This window comes from Arvicola amphibius, chromosome 9 (assembly GCF_903992535.2).
Source record: "Arvicola amphibius chromosome 9, mArvAmp1.2, whole genome shotgun sequence".
In the NCBI taxonomy this organism is placed as follows: Eukaryota; Metazoa; Chordata; class Mammalia; order Rodentia; family Cricetidae; genus Arvicola; species Arvicola amphibius.
This window is the reverse complement of record NC_052055.2, coordinates 123,015,955-123,028,796: the sequence shown is the minus strand read 5'-3', so window position 1 is coordinate 123,028,796 and position 12,842 is coordinate 123,015,955. Positions and strand designations below refer to the sequence as shown.

The 12,842-nt window shown below is 56.5% G+C and overlaps 3 protein-coding genes across 10 annotated transcripts in view; 2 read left to right on the top strand and 1 right to left on the bottom strand.

The window, feature by feature from the left end:
- Nucleotides 1-134: 134 nt before the first annotated feature.
- Nucleotides 135-4,966, top strand: Phf1 (PHD finger protein 1). Of its 5 annotated transcripts, none has more exons than XM_038343632.1 (15): nucleotides 135-522; nucleotides 1,176-1,348; nucleotides 1,429-1,510; nucleotides 1,605-1,700; nucleotides 2,061-2,161; nucleotides 2,249-2,397; nucleotides 2,503-2,598; nucleotides 2,703-2,771; nucleotides 2,864-2,987; nucleotides 3,067-3,134; nucleotides 3,224-3,328; nucleotides 3,436-3,625; nucleotides 3,718-3,812; nucleotides 4,048-4,125; nucleotides 4,354-4,966. In XM_038343632.1, exons 2-15 carry the CDS (start codon nucleotides 1,193-1,195, stop codon nucleotides 4,640-4,642), a joined length of 1,698 nt encoding a protein of 565 aa, XP_038199560.1. In that variant the 5' UTR covers nucleotides 135-522; nucleotides 1,176-1,192; the 3' UTR covers nucleotides 4,643-4,966. The 5 variants fall into 5 exon arrangements, with proteins under 5 accessions (XP_038199560.1, XP_038199559.1, XP_038199562.1 ...); XM_038343631.1 differs by having other exon boundaries at nucleotides 137-522; nucleotides 4,045-4,125; XM_038343634.1 differs by lacking the exons at nucleotides 135-522; nucleotides 1,176-1,348 and having other exon boundaries at nucleotides 1,461-1,510; nucleotides 1,605-1,871; nucleotides 1,982-2,161; nucleotides 4,045-4,125.
- A 95-nt stretch (nucleotides 4,967-5,061) lies between these two features.
- Nucleotides 5,062-6,560, bottom strand: Cuta (cutA divalent cation tolerance homolog). Its single transcript, XM_038343637.1, has 7 exons — nucleotides 6,485-6,560; nucleotides 6,351-6,402; nucleotides 5,914-6,122; nucleotides 5,726-5,785; nucleotides 5,566-5,611; nucleotides 5,421-5,470; nucleotides 5,062-5,251 (listed from the first exon to the last, which is right to left on the bottom strand). The coding sequence occupies exons 2-7, from the start codon at nucleotides 6,390-6,392 to the stop codon at nucleotides 5,119-5,121; spliced, it is 540 nt and encodes a 179-aa protein (XP_038199565.1). The 5' UTR covers nucleotides 6,393-6,402; nucleotides 6,485-6,560; the 3' UTR covers nucleotides 5,062-5,118.
- Nucleotides 6,561-6,870: 310 nt separating this feature from the next.
- Syngap1 (synaptic Ras GTPase activating protein 1) overlaps nucleotides 6,871-12,842 on the top strand; it is a 30,873-nt gene continuing 24,901 nt past the window's right edge. For 3 of the 4 annotated variants that reach the window (XM_038343250.1, XM_038343248.1, XM_038343251.1), the window contains exons 1-2: nucleotides 8,388-8,464; nucleotides 11,413-11,534. In XM_038343250.1, the coding sequence (XP_038199178.1) occupies nucleotides 8,398-8,464; nucleotides 11,413-11,534 (189 nt within the window). In that variant the 5' untranslated portion in view covers nucleotides 8,388-8,397. Of the gene's footprint in view, nucleotides 7,011-8,387; nucleotides 8,465-11,412; nucleotides 11,535-12,842 lie in introns of those variants that run through there. The other variant, XM_042055704.1, reaches the window with a different exon arrangement.

Below are 12,842 nucleotides of genomic sequence, written 5' to 3'. Positions count from 1 at the left end.
GGCGACAGGAAGTGTGAATGGGGGAGGGCGGTGCCGTGTGCGGAGGCGGAGCTTGGAGTGGCCACGGGGGCGGGGCAGCTAACGGATGTGGCATGGGGCTGGGCCCAGCCCTGACCTGCAGGCTCGCTGCCAAGAGGGTTTTTTCTTGCTGCTCTTGGAGCGAGCCTCCCACCCGAAAAGAGGGCTGCTAGGATTCCCTCGTCCTCCCCTACCGGCCGCGCCCCTAACCGTGCAGTGCCCTCCGGGCCTGCCGGAGGTGCTGCCCGCCCCTCCGGCTTCTCCTCCTCCTGGTGCTCCCCACCCACCACTCTCCTCCCTCCCTCTGCCGACTCCTCCTGCCGCTGCTTTGGCTGCTGCGTCATACGCCCCAGAGCAGCCAGGACGGAGGGGCTGGGCCCGGGGACCCCCTGGCCTTCTCCTGCACGCCCTCCGGCGTCCACACGCACTCTTCCTGCACTCGGGGCTCACCCACGTCTCTTGGGTCTGCTCCTGCCTGTCTCCCAGCTGCCCCAGCTGTCACCGGTAAGAAGGCGGGAGGCCCTGAGCGGGGGCAGGGAGCGGGGGTCGGTGCGCAGGAAGAGACATGACAGCCTCCTGGTCCTGGTTTAGGATCTGGGCTGAGATGACTCAAATCCCTCCTCAGACTAGCCGTGTAGGGGAGTAGAGACCTGGACAGGGACACGCCCCCCTCCTGGGGCACTCAGGGAAGTTATCTAATCCTGGGGCAAGGAGCCTCAAATTTGAGGGTGACCTAACATATTAGCCTGGCACCAGGATAGTGGTTCTAAATGAGGCGCACGGGCCCGGGGAGGCAGCTGTTTCTACGCAGGGAAACAAATCCAGAAAAGCTCCTAAAATATCCCAAAAGGCAACAGAGCGTCCCAATTAGGATAACTCTAAACAGCTGGGAAAGGTGAGCCTGAGTGGTAACCTTGGTCCTGCAAGCATCTCTTCCCCTGAGGTCCCTGGGAGGTAGGATGCTACAGAACTAGGCTGGGGAGACTGTAGGGAGAGGAATGGAATCAAGAAGCTGGCCAGGGTGACCCACCTCCTTAGGTGTCTAAAGGATTAAGAGGCTGGAGTTGGAGGTGCTTGGTCCTTAACCGCGACAGAAAAAATGAGAAGAAAGCACAAAACTTTAACACTCATAACTCTCCCTTCCTATTTCTGATTAGCACCCCCGCAGGATGCAATGGCGCAGCTCCCCCGGCTGAGCCGCTTGGGTGCACCTTCTCTTTGGGATCCAGCCTCCCCTGCTCCCTCAGGCCCCAGACCTCGACTTTGGGAGGGTCAAGATGTGCTGGCCAGATGGACTGATGGGCTGCTGTACTTGGGCACCATCAAAAAGGTAAGAGTCACCTCTGGTCTCCTGCCACCTCTTCACTCTCCTGACTCTTGCTCTTCATAACCTTTGCTCACTTGGTCCAGGTGGACAGTGCTCGGGAGGTATGCCTGGTTCAGTTTGAGGACGATTCCCAGTTTCTGGTTCTATGGAAGGACATCAGCCCCGGTGAGATTCCTCACACCTGCAGAAGCTGGAGGGGGTGGAGGGGCCGGGAAGTGCTGGCTTGAAGTCAGCTTCCTGACACTTTGTTCCCTCATAGCTGCCCTCCCTGGGGAGGAGCTCCTCTGTTGTGTCTGTCGCTCTGAGACTGTGGTCCCTGGGAACCAGCTGGTCAGCTGTGAGAAGTGTCGCCATGGTGAGAGGGCAGGGTACTTGAATGGTAGAATTTTCCCTGGGTCTTCTGGATTGCCACTAGCCTTTCTAGCATGGGTTTTGTGTCTCCTGTCCAGTCTTCACCCTGTCACCTCATCTCTCAGTAGAGAGGGAGTCATAGGATGAAGGTGACATATGCCACACCAGATTGAAGGTAGCTTACATGCATCCTTTTCTAACCATGCTTCCTTGGGCAAGGCCCTTATCCGCTATAAACCTGTTCGCTCACTTGCAAAGTCAGGGTAATGCACACACACCCGGCAGGACCATGGTCAGGACTCCAACTGCCAAGCCCATGAAGGTATGCACACAGTGGTCTACTCTCAACATTGTCCTTATTCAGCGTATCACCAGGACTGTCACATTCCCAAGGCCCCAGCCCCTGGAGGAGGAGAGGGCACATCCTGGGTCTGCCGCCAGTGTGTCTTTGCGATTGCCACCAAGGTAAAGGCAGCTCTCTGCCCCTTCCTGTGGGAGCCTTCCATGATACCTCCCCTCCTGCTTCTGAGGTCCTCACCTGTTCCTCTGCAGAGGGGAGGCGCACTGAAGAAGGGACCCTATGCGCGAGCCATGCTGGGCATGAAACTCTCTCTTCCCTACGGACTAAAGGGGCTGGATTGGGATGCTGGCCATCTGAGCAACCGGCAGCAGAGCTACTGTTACTGTGGAGGTCCTGGGGAGTGAGTGATGAGGGGTGCAAGCTGTGGGCGGCGTGGTGGTGGTGGAGCGAACAGGGTGAGGGGCCCCCGTGGCGATGGCCACAGGAAGGCTGTCTTCCTCTTGAGGTGGAACCTGAAAATGCTGCAGTGCCGGCGCTGCCTTCAGTGGTTCCATGAGGCCTGCACCCAGTGTCTGAGCAAGCCCCTCCTCTATGGAGACAGGTGAGCCCGAGGGGACTGCCCAGGTGCCTTCCTCGCCCGCTCGCCCACGCCACCTGTTGCGCACAGGAGGGCTGAAGGAGGCGCCTGCACCTTACTCTGTCCAGATTCTATGAATTTGAATGCTGTGTGTGCTGCCATGGCCCCGAGAAGGTCCGACGGTTACAGCTTCGCTGGTGAGGCGGCTGTGCCCTCAATTCTATTGCCTGCTACTGAACCCCAGTGACTCCTGACTTCCACAATGCTGACGGCGTCATGCTCCTCCTAGGGTGGACGTAGCCCATCTTGTCCTCTACCATCTCAGTGTTTGCTGTAAGAAGAAGTACTTCGATTTCGACCGAGAGATCCTTCCCTTCACCTCTGAGAACTGGGACCGTCTGCTCCTGGGGGAGGTAAGGGTTCTACGTTTGGGACCTGGGGTGGGACATGAAGAGGAATGACTGCTCCCTGACCTTTACCCTCTTCCTTCAGCTTTCAGACACCCCCAAGGGAGAGCGCTCTTCCCAGCTCCTTTCTGCACTTAACAGCCACAAGGACCGGTAGTCAGGAAAAGGGGCACGGGGTGATAATGGCGTCTGGATGGGGAGCTGTGCGCAGCACTGACCTGCTGACTCTCTCCTTGTTCTAGTTTCATTTCAGGGAGGGAGATTAAAAAGAGGAAATGTCTCTTTGGTCTCCATACTCGGACCCCTCCTCCTGTGGAGCCTATCACTGGAGATGGAGCCCCCACCAGGTCACTGGTCCAGAGGGGATAGAATCGGTTTGGAGGGTACATGTATAGGAATGGGGGGTCTTGGGGTGCCTGGGAGGGGGCTGGGGGGATAAGGAGGCCTCTTACAGCTTCCCTTCAGGGCAGGGCCCTGGGGGAGGGGTCTCACGTCCCCTGGGGAAACGCCGGAGGTCGGAGCCAGAACCACCGAGAACGAGGCAGAAGGGGAAAGAGGAAGAGCTGAGGCCATCCACAGCAGCACACAGTCGGCATGGGTCCCAGGAGCAGAGGGAGCGGGCTCGTCTACGGAGGGCACTGCAGGTACAAGGGCAAGGGGAATCCTGTTGGGCAAACTGGTGGGATAAGAAGAAGGATCAGGGATCATTTCAGGGTCCCTCTGGCTTTTCTTATAGGCCTCAGTGTCTCCACCACCCCCCAGCCCTAACCAGAGCTATCAGGGCAGCAGCGGCTACAACTTCCGGCCCACAGATGCCCGCTGTCTGCCCAGGTCAGTGCCTGATCAAGATGAGCCCCAGCTATTTCCATTCTCCAGCCACTATCACCTGAGATTCTTTTCCTTCTTCCCCTTCGCTTTTCAATTCTTGTCTCTAAGAGACCTGTAGCATGAACGACACCCAGTATTCTGGGAGTTCAGTGCACTATAACTGTTTGAACTCTGCCCTTGGTGGGGAAGACACACTTCAGTCCTCAGGTCCTGAGTTGCTTGTCCCACATCTTAGCAGCCCCATCCGGATGTTTGCTTCCGTCCACCCTTCTGCCAGCACTGCAAGGACCTCTGGGGACAGTGAACCCCCAGACAGGTGAGTCTGTCTCTGTTAAAGGTCAGCTCCTTCCTTTCCTTCTGTGGGCTTAGGCTCTTAGTCTCAAACTATATTTTCATTCCTTTGATCCACATGTGGTCTCCATGCCGTGTAAGACAGGGTCTCTGTAGCCCAGATGGCAGTCCTTCTTGTTCAGGCGTTGGGATTAAAGGCACAAGCCACCCACATCTGGCCTGTCTGGTCTTACTGTTGTCTTCTCTCTTCCAGGTCACCCCTGGAACTTCCCATTGGCTTCCCCACAGATATCCCTAGAAGCTCCCCCGACTCAGTGACTGCCTCACTCCCCACAGCCCCAGCCCCCACCCCCGGCCTTTCTGGACGCTCAGCACCCCTTTCCCCCTTGTGTCCTAGTTTGTCTCCAGGGACTGGGGGAGGAGGCCGAGGTGGGGTTAGCTACCTATCCCGAGGGGACCCCGTCAGGATACTTGCTCGAAGAGTGCGGCCCGATGGCTCTGTGCAGTACCTAGTTGAGTGGGGAGGAGGGGGCATCTTCTGACAGCCCTCTTCTGCCCGCCTCCCCATCCACACACTGGCACTTTCATGCCCTGACCTCTGACCTCACCTACAGCTGGGATGTACCTGGAGATGGGGAGTAGTCCTCCCTACTGCCCAGGCTGGAATCCAGGGGAGTGGGGAAGAGGTCCTCTCCTCTGCCCCTTCATGACCCCTGACCCCTCATCCTTCTCATTTCCTTTGACGTTATTTTGTTACAGCTTTTAAAGTATTTTTTAAAACTATTCAACCCCTGGGTATAGAGATGGGGTGGGGGTGGTCCAGGATTCCAGACTCTGTATGACTGTAATAAAGAGAAATAAACAAACGTGGCAGACACAGTCATTTTGAAAGAGGGGCAGAACACAAGGGCAAGAGGCGCTTTTGATCTTGCGCCACCCGCATCTATGTTACACGGGAACAGACAGAACAAAAGAGGATTTATTGGGGGCTCAGTCATCACCTAGAAACCAGGAGGCATTAAGCAGAGGAGGGGCCTGTGCCAGAATCTGTAACGGACTCTGTGACCTGGCGCACCCAATGCAGGTATGGGGGATTTCCCTGCTCCACAGGCAATGCAATCACCTCAGCAACTTCGTAAGGGTGCACAGATCTGCAGAGGGACAGGGCTGGGGTTATTCGCTCACCCAAAGGCACACCCCAACAAAGTCCACCCCAGTGTTCACTTCAGAGCTCTTTGGGTGAGCTGGGGTTTGCCTGAAATGCTCGCTGCTCTGGTCCGTCCCCCAGTACCGCCACAAAGAAAACCTTAAAGTTCTTACCGAACGAACTCTGTCAGAGCAGGGACCAGGGAGCTTTGGGTTTTAATCATCTAAAGGGCAAAGACAAACACAGTTCAAGGGGTGGAACTGCTGCCAGGCGAGGGCCACAGCTGTCCAAGGAGCCAGACAAGAGGGGGATTCTCACCATCAGCACCTCACTGTCTTCCTCGATCTTCCCTTTCCACTCATAGCTGAAGAGGTCAGAGAAAGAAAGGCACAAAGTCTTGGGGAAGAATGATCCCACCACTTCCCCGCAAAAGCCCTCAGCCCCTTCAGTTAGACTGAGTTTCTGAGTGGTGACTCACATGGACGAGATCTGCGGGATGAGGTTGACACAGGCTGCCAGGCGCTTCTCTACCACCGCCCTGAGGGTGAAGCGCGGGCAGTCAGTGCGCCCGGCCGGCCTTGAGTTGGGCCGGCAGTCCAGGGACACCCGCCAGGGTAGCACCCTTCCCCTAGCCCAGCTCTCCCTTGTAGGTCCCCAGGTACCCACCTGGCGATCTCCTTGGCGACTTTTTCATTGGGACAAGTGACAAAGGCTGCAGAAACTGATCCTGGAACGTAGCCGGAGCCCGAGGCCGGAGAAGACTGGGACAGAGGGCTTCCAGAAGCCATGGACAGTAAGGCTCGGGGCAGCAAGAGAAGGCGGGAAGCCGGCGGCAGCAGCGCGGGCATCCAAAGAATCGACACGAGCAGCGTGGCCTGGGGAGAGGGGGGCTCAGCGTCCCCACAACTGCCCCAGGATACCGCACGCCGGGCGCCTTCCTGGGCCAGGCGCCAAGCCTCTGCCCGGCCTCCTCGGCACCCGCAAGGAATAAGGCCCCTGACACTTAGAGACACTTGGAACACCCCGTCGGACCCTCCCTAGGCGCTTCGGGGTGCAGAAGCCCAGTGAAACTTGGAGACCGGAAGGGGCGGGGCTAGACTCACCCCTCCGCCGAGCAGGACGACGGGCGCCCGCCCCCAGCTCATGCAGCCCAGGCTGGTGGAGAAGGAAGGGGGTGTAAAGCCGCGCGCTTCGCGGAGCAGGGACCGGGAGCCCCAGAGGCGCAGCAGCCTCTAACCTGGGCGGCGGCCACGTGACAGGAGCGTCTTCGCCTTCCTGAGAGTCTTCAGATCTGGCCAATCCCGGCCCTCGAGTGGCTCGATTGCCCCGCCTCCTGAAGGGGCGGGGCGGAGGGCCCTCTGGCCAATCGGCAGCTAGAACGGAGGCCGTGTGCCGACCTGGCCCGCCCGTTTCCGTGAAGCCCCAGCCGGCCGCTGACTGGGGGACGCCGCTGCGGCGCCGCCGTCACGTGACGGCTCTCGCCCTCTCACGCGGCGCCGCCTCAGTAGCTACGGGAGGCGGCCAATGGCCGGCCGGCCTCCGGGCCACGTGACGCGGGAGCTGGCGAGCGGCGCCCGCGCTGCGTCAGGCTGGGGCCGGGGAGTCGTCCTGAGCCCCGGAATGTGCCTAGTAACAGTCCCCTCCTCCTCCCCACCCGAGGCCGGCAGCGGCGAGGGTCTGAGCAGGCGGTGCTGGGTGGGGACAGCGCCCCCCCGCCAGCCCGCCCGCGCGTTAGCACCGGGCTGAGAAGCCAGCTGTCCCGGGTAGGGGGCAGCGGGCAGGCAGGCTCAGCCATGGCCATCACGGCCATGATCAAAAGACGGGGTGACACCTGTATATGGGCTCGGTGATGGGAGGCGCCGAGAACCCGCAAATAAGTGGCGAGGAGAAATGAGTGGCAGTTAGGGTTCGGAGTGATGGCCCTGTTCCTTCTTCCTTGATGATCCTTGTTCCCTGGATCAGCCCACCCACCTCTCCGTCTTGGGTCTCCTCACCTTCATCCAATTCCCCTAAGGAGCCAGAACCTGCCCTACATAACCTCCCTGGGGCCCAAACACATCCAATGACCCAAAAATGGAGAAGGGGCCAGTGAGAGGTCAGAGAAGAGGGAGGAGGCAGCGGGGTAAAGGCTCTGCAACCCCAAAATCACCCCTTCCTCCCAGGTCTGGGGTCCCTGGCACGGGTGCTGGAATTCCCGCAGGCCGAAGTTCAGGCTCTTTCATTTCTCTCTTGAGTTGGGGGCGATCCCTCTGCCTCAGAGATGCTTGTGTGTGTGTGGGGGGGGGGGTCCAATATTTGGGATCTTTTTACTGAATTACTTTTCGAGTCGTTTGTGGGAATTGAGTCTATGATCACCGACTAAGATCTCTGAGATTTAATGATTTTCGGATCTCTTGTGGTCCTCTTTGTCCATCTTTGGGTCAGCTGAATGCCCCTTCTCTCACTCCCAAATCTGCATTATTTTTTTCTCTGGGATATGAATCCGGGGTTTCTCATCTCTAGCTCGGTCCTAAGATCTAATTCTGGCCTGGGGCTCTTTCTAATAGTGATTTCATCTTTTTCTTTGAGTCTGGGTCTCTGTTTTGGGTCCTCAAACTAACACTCTAGGGTCCGAAGTCTAAGACTAACGTGGGTCTGAGGATCAGATTCTAATCTAGGATTCCTTTCTTGGAGGGGGTGACTTTTTCCTCTGAGATCAGGGGTCTCTTTCCTTCTAGATTTGGGTCTGTGAGATTAATTTGAGTGTGGATTGAGGGATGAGGTATATTTCTCTGGGTCTGGGGTCTATCTCAGGGTCTGGGGTCAGCTTCTTCAGGACTGCTGCCTCCGGTGTGTATGAGTCAGGGGTCTCTCGCTCTCTCTTTTTCCGGGTCTCCCTGAGGAGGGGTGGGGGCTGCAGAGTCTCTCCCTCCTCCTCCTGCTCTCTCCTCACTAGCTCGCTTCCCCCGCCCCCCTTCTCTCTCCGTGCTGCCGCTGCTGCCGTTGGCTCTTATTCTCCTCCTCCTCCTCCTCTCTCCTCCTCTCTGCTCCTCTCCGCTCCTCTCTCCTCCTCTCTCCTCCTCCTCCACCTCCTCCTTCTCCCCCTCTCTCTCCCCCTCTTTCTCTCTTCTTTTTCTCCCCCGTCCCCCCGCCCCCTCCCCCTCAGGCCTGATGAGCAGGTCTCGAGCCTCCATCCATCGGGGGAGCATCCCCGCGATGTCCTATGCCCCCTTCAGAGGTACGGTGGTGGTAGGGGTAGGGGGAGGGCCAGATGGGGGGGCAAGAGGGGGAGGGGCAGGGGGCGGGGGAGAGCCGGGGCCACCGAGGGGAGGGAGCGGCTGAAATGGAGGGAGAGGGGAGGGCTGAGAAGGCAGAGGTGGGAACAGTGGGAAAGGAGGGATTGGAGGTTAGAGGCATAGGGTATGTAAGGGATGGAGGGGCTGGGACACAGGCCTTGAAGGGGGCTGAGGGGAAGATGATGGAGGGGAAGGAGCGTCAGAACGGCATGAGAAGGGAGGATTGAGTTTGGGGGAACGCTGCAGAAATTATTTGGGTTTGGGAGCTGTGTGAGGAGGAAAATATCAAGGAAATAGAGGCACGATCTTAGGAGAGGGGGAGAAGGGGAAAATGAAAACATAGAGGTGGGACGAGAGACCGAGAAGATGAGGAGGGAATTTGGTGAGGGGCTCAGAATGGTAGGGGTAGGAAAAGAGGAGGATGGAGGGAGGGAAGGGGCCAGATGGAGAAAGAGGGTGGCAGTGGGGGGGTGGGGGTCCAGATGGAGGGAAGAGAGGAGGGAGAGAAAGGATTGGGGGAGGGGATGCCAGAGAAGAGGGAGGACCAAGTGGGCTTTTTTTTTTTTTTTTTTTTTTTTTTTTTGGTTGGGTCAGGGGAGATGTAAGATTGAGTCATGGGAGCAAGGGCCAGGTTCTGTTCTATTGGTGACTGACCCTCATCAGCTCCTGGGGCCTAGTCAGCTTGCTTCACTTCAGCACTTTGACCCCTTCCCCCACCTCTTATTTCCATTCCCCCTCCCTTCCTCTGCTGTCCATCACTTATATCTTTCCCCCCATATGGTGTCCGTTTGTTATATGAGTCCCCCTTCTGTCCTTTCCCTGTATTAATCCCCTATCTCATATATATTCCCTCTCCCTCTCTTCTAATAACTCCTTATTACACTATCACTGCTCCTGGACCCCTATGTTTCTGCCCTTGTTAGGTCTTCCTCATTCCCTCTGTCCCATGTTGGTTGAAACCGGTTGATCTGTTTCCTTGTTCCTAGGCATATCCCCTCATCTTTGCTTCCTTTTCTTTTAGATCTACTCTGTTATGTGTCCCTCAACCCATCCATCTCGTCGCCAGGGTCTGTGCCTGTTTATTTTCCTTGTATACCCTGCCTTCACCTGCATTCCTCTTTGGTCCCCTCTGCTTCCTGGGGTGATGGGGACTTGGGGGTACCAAAACACAGGTTGTGATGGTTAGAACAGGGGCTCTAAGGAACCCCTGTCTTGAACTCTCCCTGTCTTGAACTCTTGTGGAAGGTATCATTGCAGTGAACATTTCCCATTTCCTCTTTCTCTGCCATGTTCCTTTGCCTTCCAGTATCATCTTTCTTAAGTCTAGACTGTGTGTGTGTGTGTGTGTGTGTGTGTAGTTGTCCCTAAGCTAAGGTTCCCTGTGGTCTAACCTGCTTGCCCCAGCTGCAGCCTGTGCAGCTCCTCTGTTCTGTTACGGTTATATATATCAGCAGGTTTTCCTCAGGCTCGCCATGTGTTGAGACGCAGTAGGCTTGTTGCACTGGGCGTCTGTGGTCTAAGCTATGGGTGATGGTGGTGTTGTAGGGATGGGGCTTTGAACCCCAGTGGTTATCTGCCACTGAGCTATGCTCCCCGCCCTGTCAGGGAGGGACCTTTGTATCTAGAGAATATTGGCAGGGTCTCCAAGAAAGCACTTACAGTGAAAATTTGAAAGCATCATGATTTCTAGACACTTCCATCCCAGGGGCTCCTCTTTCTCTCTGACCTGCAGGTTGGGTAAATCTGAGGAATTACCATAATCAGTAAGAGGATGGAGTTTTTCAGAGCTCACTCAAGGCACCAGAAGAAAGCCCAAAGGCCATTTCTCCAGAAATGTGTCAATTATGACCCCACGGAGGCTACAGCACTGGTGTTCCTCCCTGTGAACACTCTCTCTAGTGTCTTAAGCCTAGCTTTATCAGCAGTCTAACTTTCCTGGCTCCCTTAAGGCCCTTCACCGTATCTCCATGAATGGTATATGGCAGTGATGCTGGCAAGGCAGCAGGATGCGGCAGGAAAACCCTCAGGCCTTGAAGGATGCACAGCTGTTGGTCCCTTCTTGTCTGGAAATTTGTCCTTCTTCACATGTCCTCCTGGGGTCGCCTTCTGTCATCAGGCTTGGCTGTTCCAGTCTTTTCCTTCACCCTTTCTTAAGTCTCTCCCTGTGATGTCTCAGCCTGTGGAGCTGGTTTCCTCCCTCTCCGTGAAGATGAGGAAGGGAGAGCATGCCTGACCCCTGACTGCTGAGCATGTTATGGACAGAGGCCTGACTGGTCTCTGGTTATCCCAGCAGTACATTTCCCACCATCTCCCACCCTGATCCTTCTCAGCATCTTCTCCCTGGGAAGTTCCCCCAGAGGAGGAACAGGGTAGGACCAGGGAGGAGAGGAGAGAGGAGGGAGGGAGGCCACCATACTTCTTTGAACATAGAAGCCTGCCTTCCTATCTTCCAGATGCTTAGCTCTCAGATTCTCATGACCCAAATGTTCTTAAACACCCACAAGCTAGGTACCTCTCATTCTCCTAAATGACTGGGGCCACATCCTTTGTATGTGGCTTATTAACACCCTCCCTCTGACCTCTCTGTATCTTTTGCCAGTTTCAGTAAGTCTACTCCCCCACAAGTGAATGGGCAGAGTTTCCACCTTCTCCTGCCCCCAGTAAAGCCCCTCTATGTCATGAGACTAATTCTTGTCTCTGAAGCCACCCTTAACCCCTTCCCAGAGCCACCTGTGATCAACTCCTCAGTGTATCCAGGCACCTGTGCCCAACAGATCTCTCCAGGCAGGGGGCAACTCCTTCTCCCATCTGCAGGCTCTTCTTTCCGTTTTAGGTTTTGACACCCAAAGTCTTGACCCTCCCTTACTGTTTGTGTGTCTCTGTCCCCCAGATGTACGGGGACCCCCTATGCACCGAACCCAATACGTTCATTCCCCATATGATCGTCCTGGTTGGAACCCTCGGTTCTGCATCATCTCGGGGAACCAGCTGCTCATGCTGGATGAGGATGAGGTGAGCGAGCTGGGTGAGGAGGTTGGGAAAAGTGGGAGAGGGTGGAGAGGACGGGTGGGAAGGGAGAGCCCACCCCAAGGAGCGATGGAAGGAGGGCAACCACTGAGACATGGTCAGGGTGTTATGACGAGGATAGCCATCCTTTGACTTCTGCTAGCAGGTCTCTGAGGCCATTGGCAGTGCTGGGAGGAGCTAAGGTTCTCAGGTCTGAGTGTGCCTCCCATTTCTACTCATCCATATTGTGGGAAAAGGTTAGAGCCAGGGAGGGAAAATGAAGAGCTAGGGAAAGAGTGAGTGAGCCTCAGCTTCCCCTCCTCTGTCACCCCTAGTTCTTCAGACCAGGATTGAGTGACCCTGAGAAGAGTGGGAGGGACCGGAGGGACTGACAGAGGTGACAGCGGTCACTGGATCTTGGCGCGAAGGCATGTGCTTGAGACCAGGGTTTACATAGGCTTCTGTAGGGCTGGGCAGGTTTCCCAAAGGGAGACAGATGCAAGGAAGAGAGGCCCGAGGAGGCGGGCAACTGAGCATGGGCAGTTGTGTACAGGACTAGGACTTGGGTGGACAGAGGAGTGGCCATGTGAGATCTGAGTCAGAGGAGTATGGCTTCCAAAGGAGGAACAGGGTCAGTAGTAGCTAGTTCATCAGAGAAGAAGGGTGAGGTCCTCAGGAGTGAGTCAGACATGAGAGTGGTTGGGGAGCCATCTTTGGAGACTTAGCCTGGAAGAGGTGGTGAGAAGTGTCTCTAAGAACTGTTGGGGCTGGCACTGGACTGGGGCTAACCAGGGTGAAGAGGGACCTTGAGGGCAGGTGAGACTGTGGAGAGACCACCAGACCATAAAACAGAAGCATCTGGGGAAGCCGGGTCACTCTGGCTGCAGGCGAGGTGCCTGGTAAATCAAGTCTGGGGTGCTGGAAGGCGTTTGAGTGATTTGGCATCGGTCATCAACCTCCACTGAGGATGTGAAGTCCCTTGGATGGACTGGGAAGAGAACCAGCATGAGTGGGAACCGGTGCAGGAGTGAGAAGGAGAGAGCCACAGAGATGGAGACAGAGAGGACCCACTAGCCATGGAGGCCAGCAGGAATAGCCTGGCTGATAGAAAGGTGGGAGTGGGAAGGCAAAGATGGAGCTGGAATAATGAAGGCCCTAGGGACTTGGAGCTGGGTGGATGGTGGGGCTGGGGCCTCGTGGGAGTCTAGCTTCTGGGAGGGGTGGAAATTAGGATGACGACTCCCAGGGGGAGTTGAGGTGAGGCCCAGGGGAAGGTAGGGCTGAGGGAAGAGAAACTGAGCTGCAGGTGGAGGG

Excerpts from the sequence above, each read along its gene's own strand:
- Phf1 (XM_038343631.1), top strand. The coding sequence starts at position 1,193 with ATGGCGCAGCTCCCCCGGCTGAGCCGCTTGGGTGCACCTTCTCTTTGG. Across the intron at positions 2,599-2,702 it reads CCCCTCCTCTATGGAGACAG|ATTCTATGAATTTGAATGCT; the intron begins GTGAGCCCGAGG and ends TACTCTGTCCAG. Across the intron at positions 2,772-2,863 it reads CGACGGTTACAGCTTCGCTG|GGTGGACGTAGCCCATCTTG; the intron begins GTGAGGCGGCTG and ends TGCTCCTCCTAG.
- Cuta (XM_038343637.1), bottom strand. The coding sequence starts at position 6,392 with ATGAGCTGGGGGCGGGCGCCCGTCGTCCTGCTCGGCGGAGGG. Across the intron at positions 5,786-5,913 it reads GTCGCCAAGGAGATCGCCAG|GGCGGTGGTAGAGAAGCGCC; the intron begins GTGGGTACCTGG and ends CTTCACCCTCAG. Across the intron at positions 5,471-5,565 it reads AAGACAGTGAGGTGCTGATG|ATGATTAAAACCCAAAGCTC; the intron begins GTGAGAATCCCC and ends TTTGCCCTTTAG.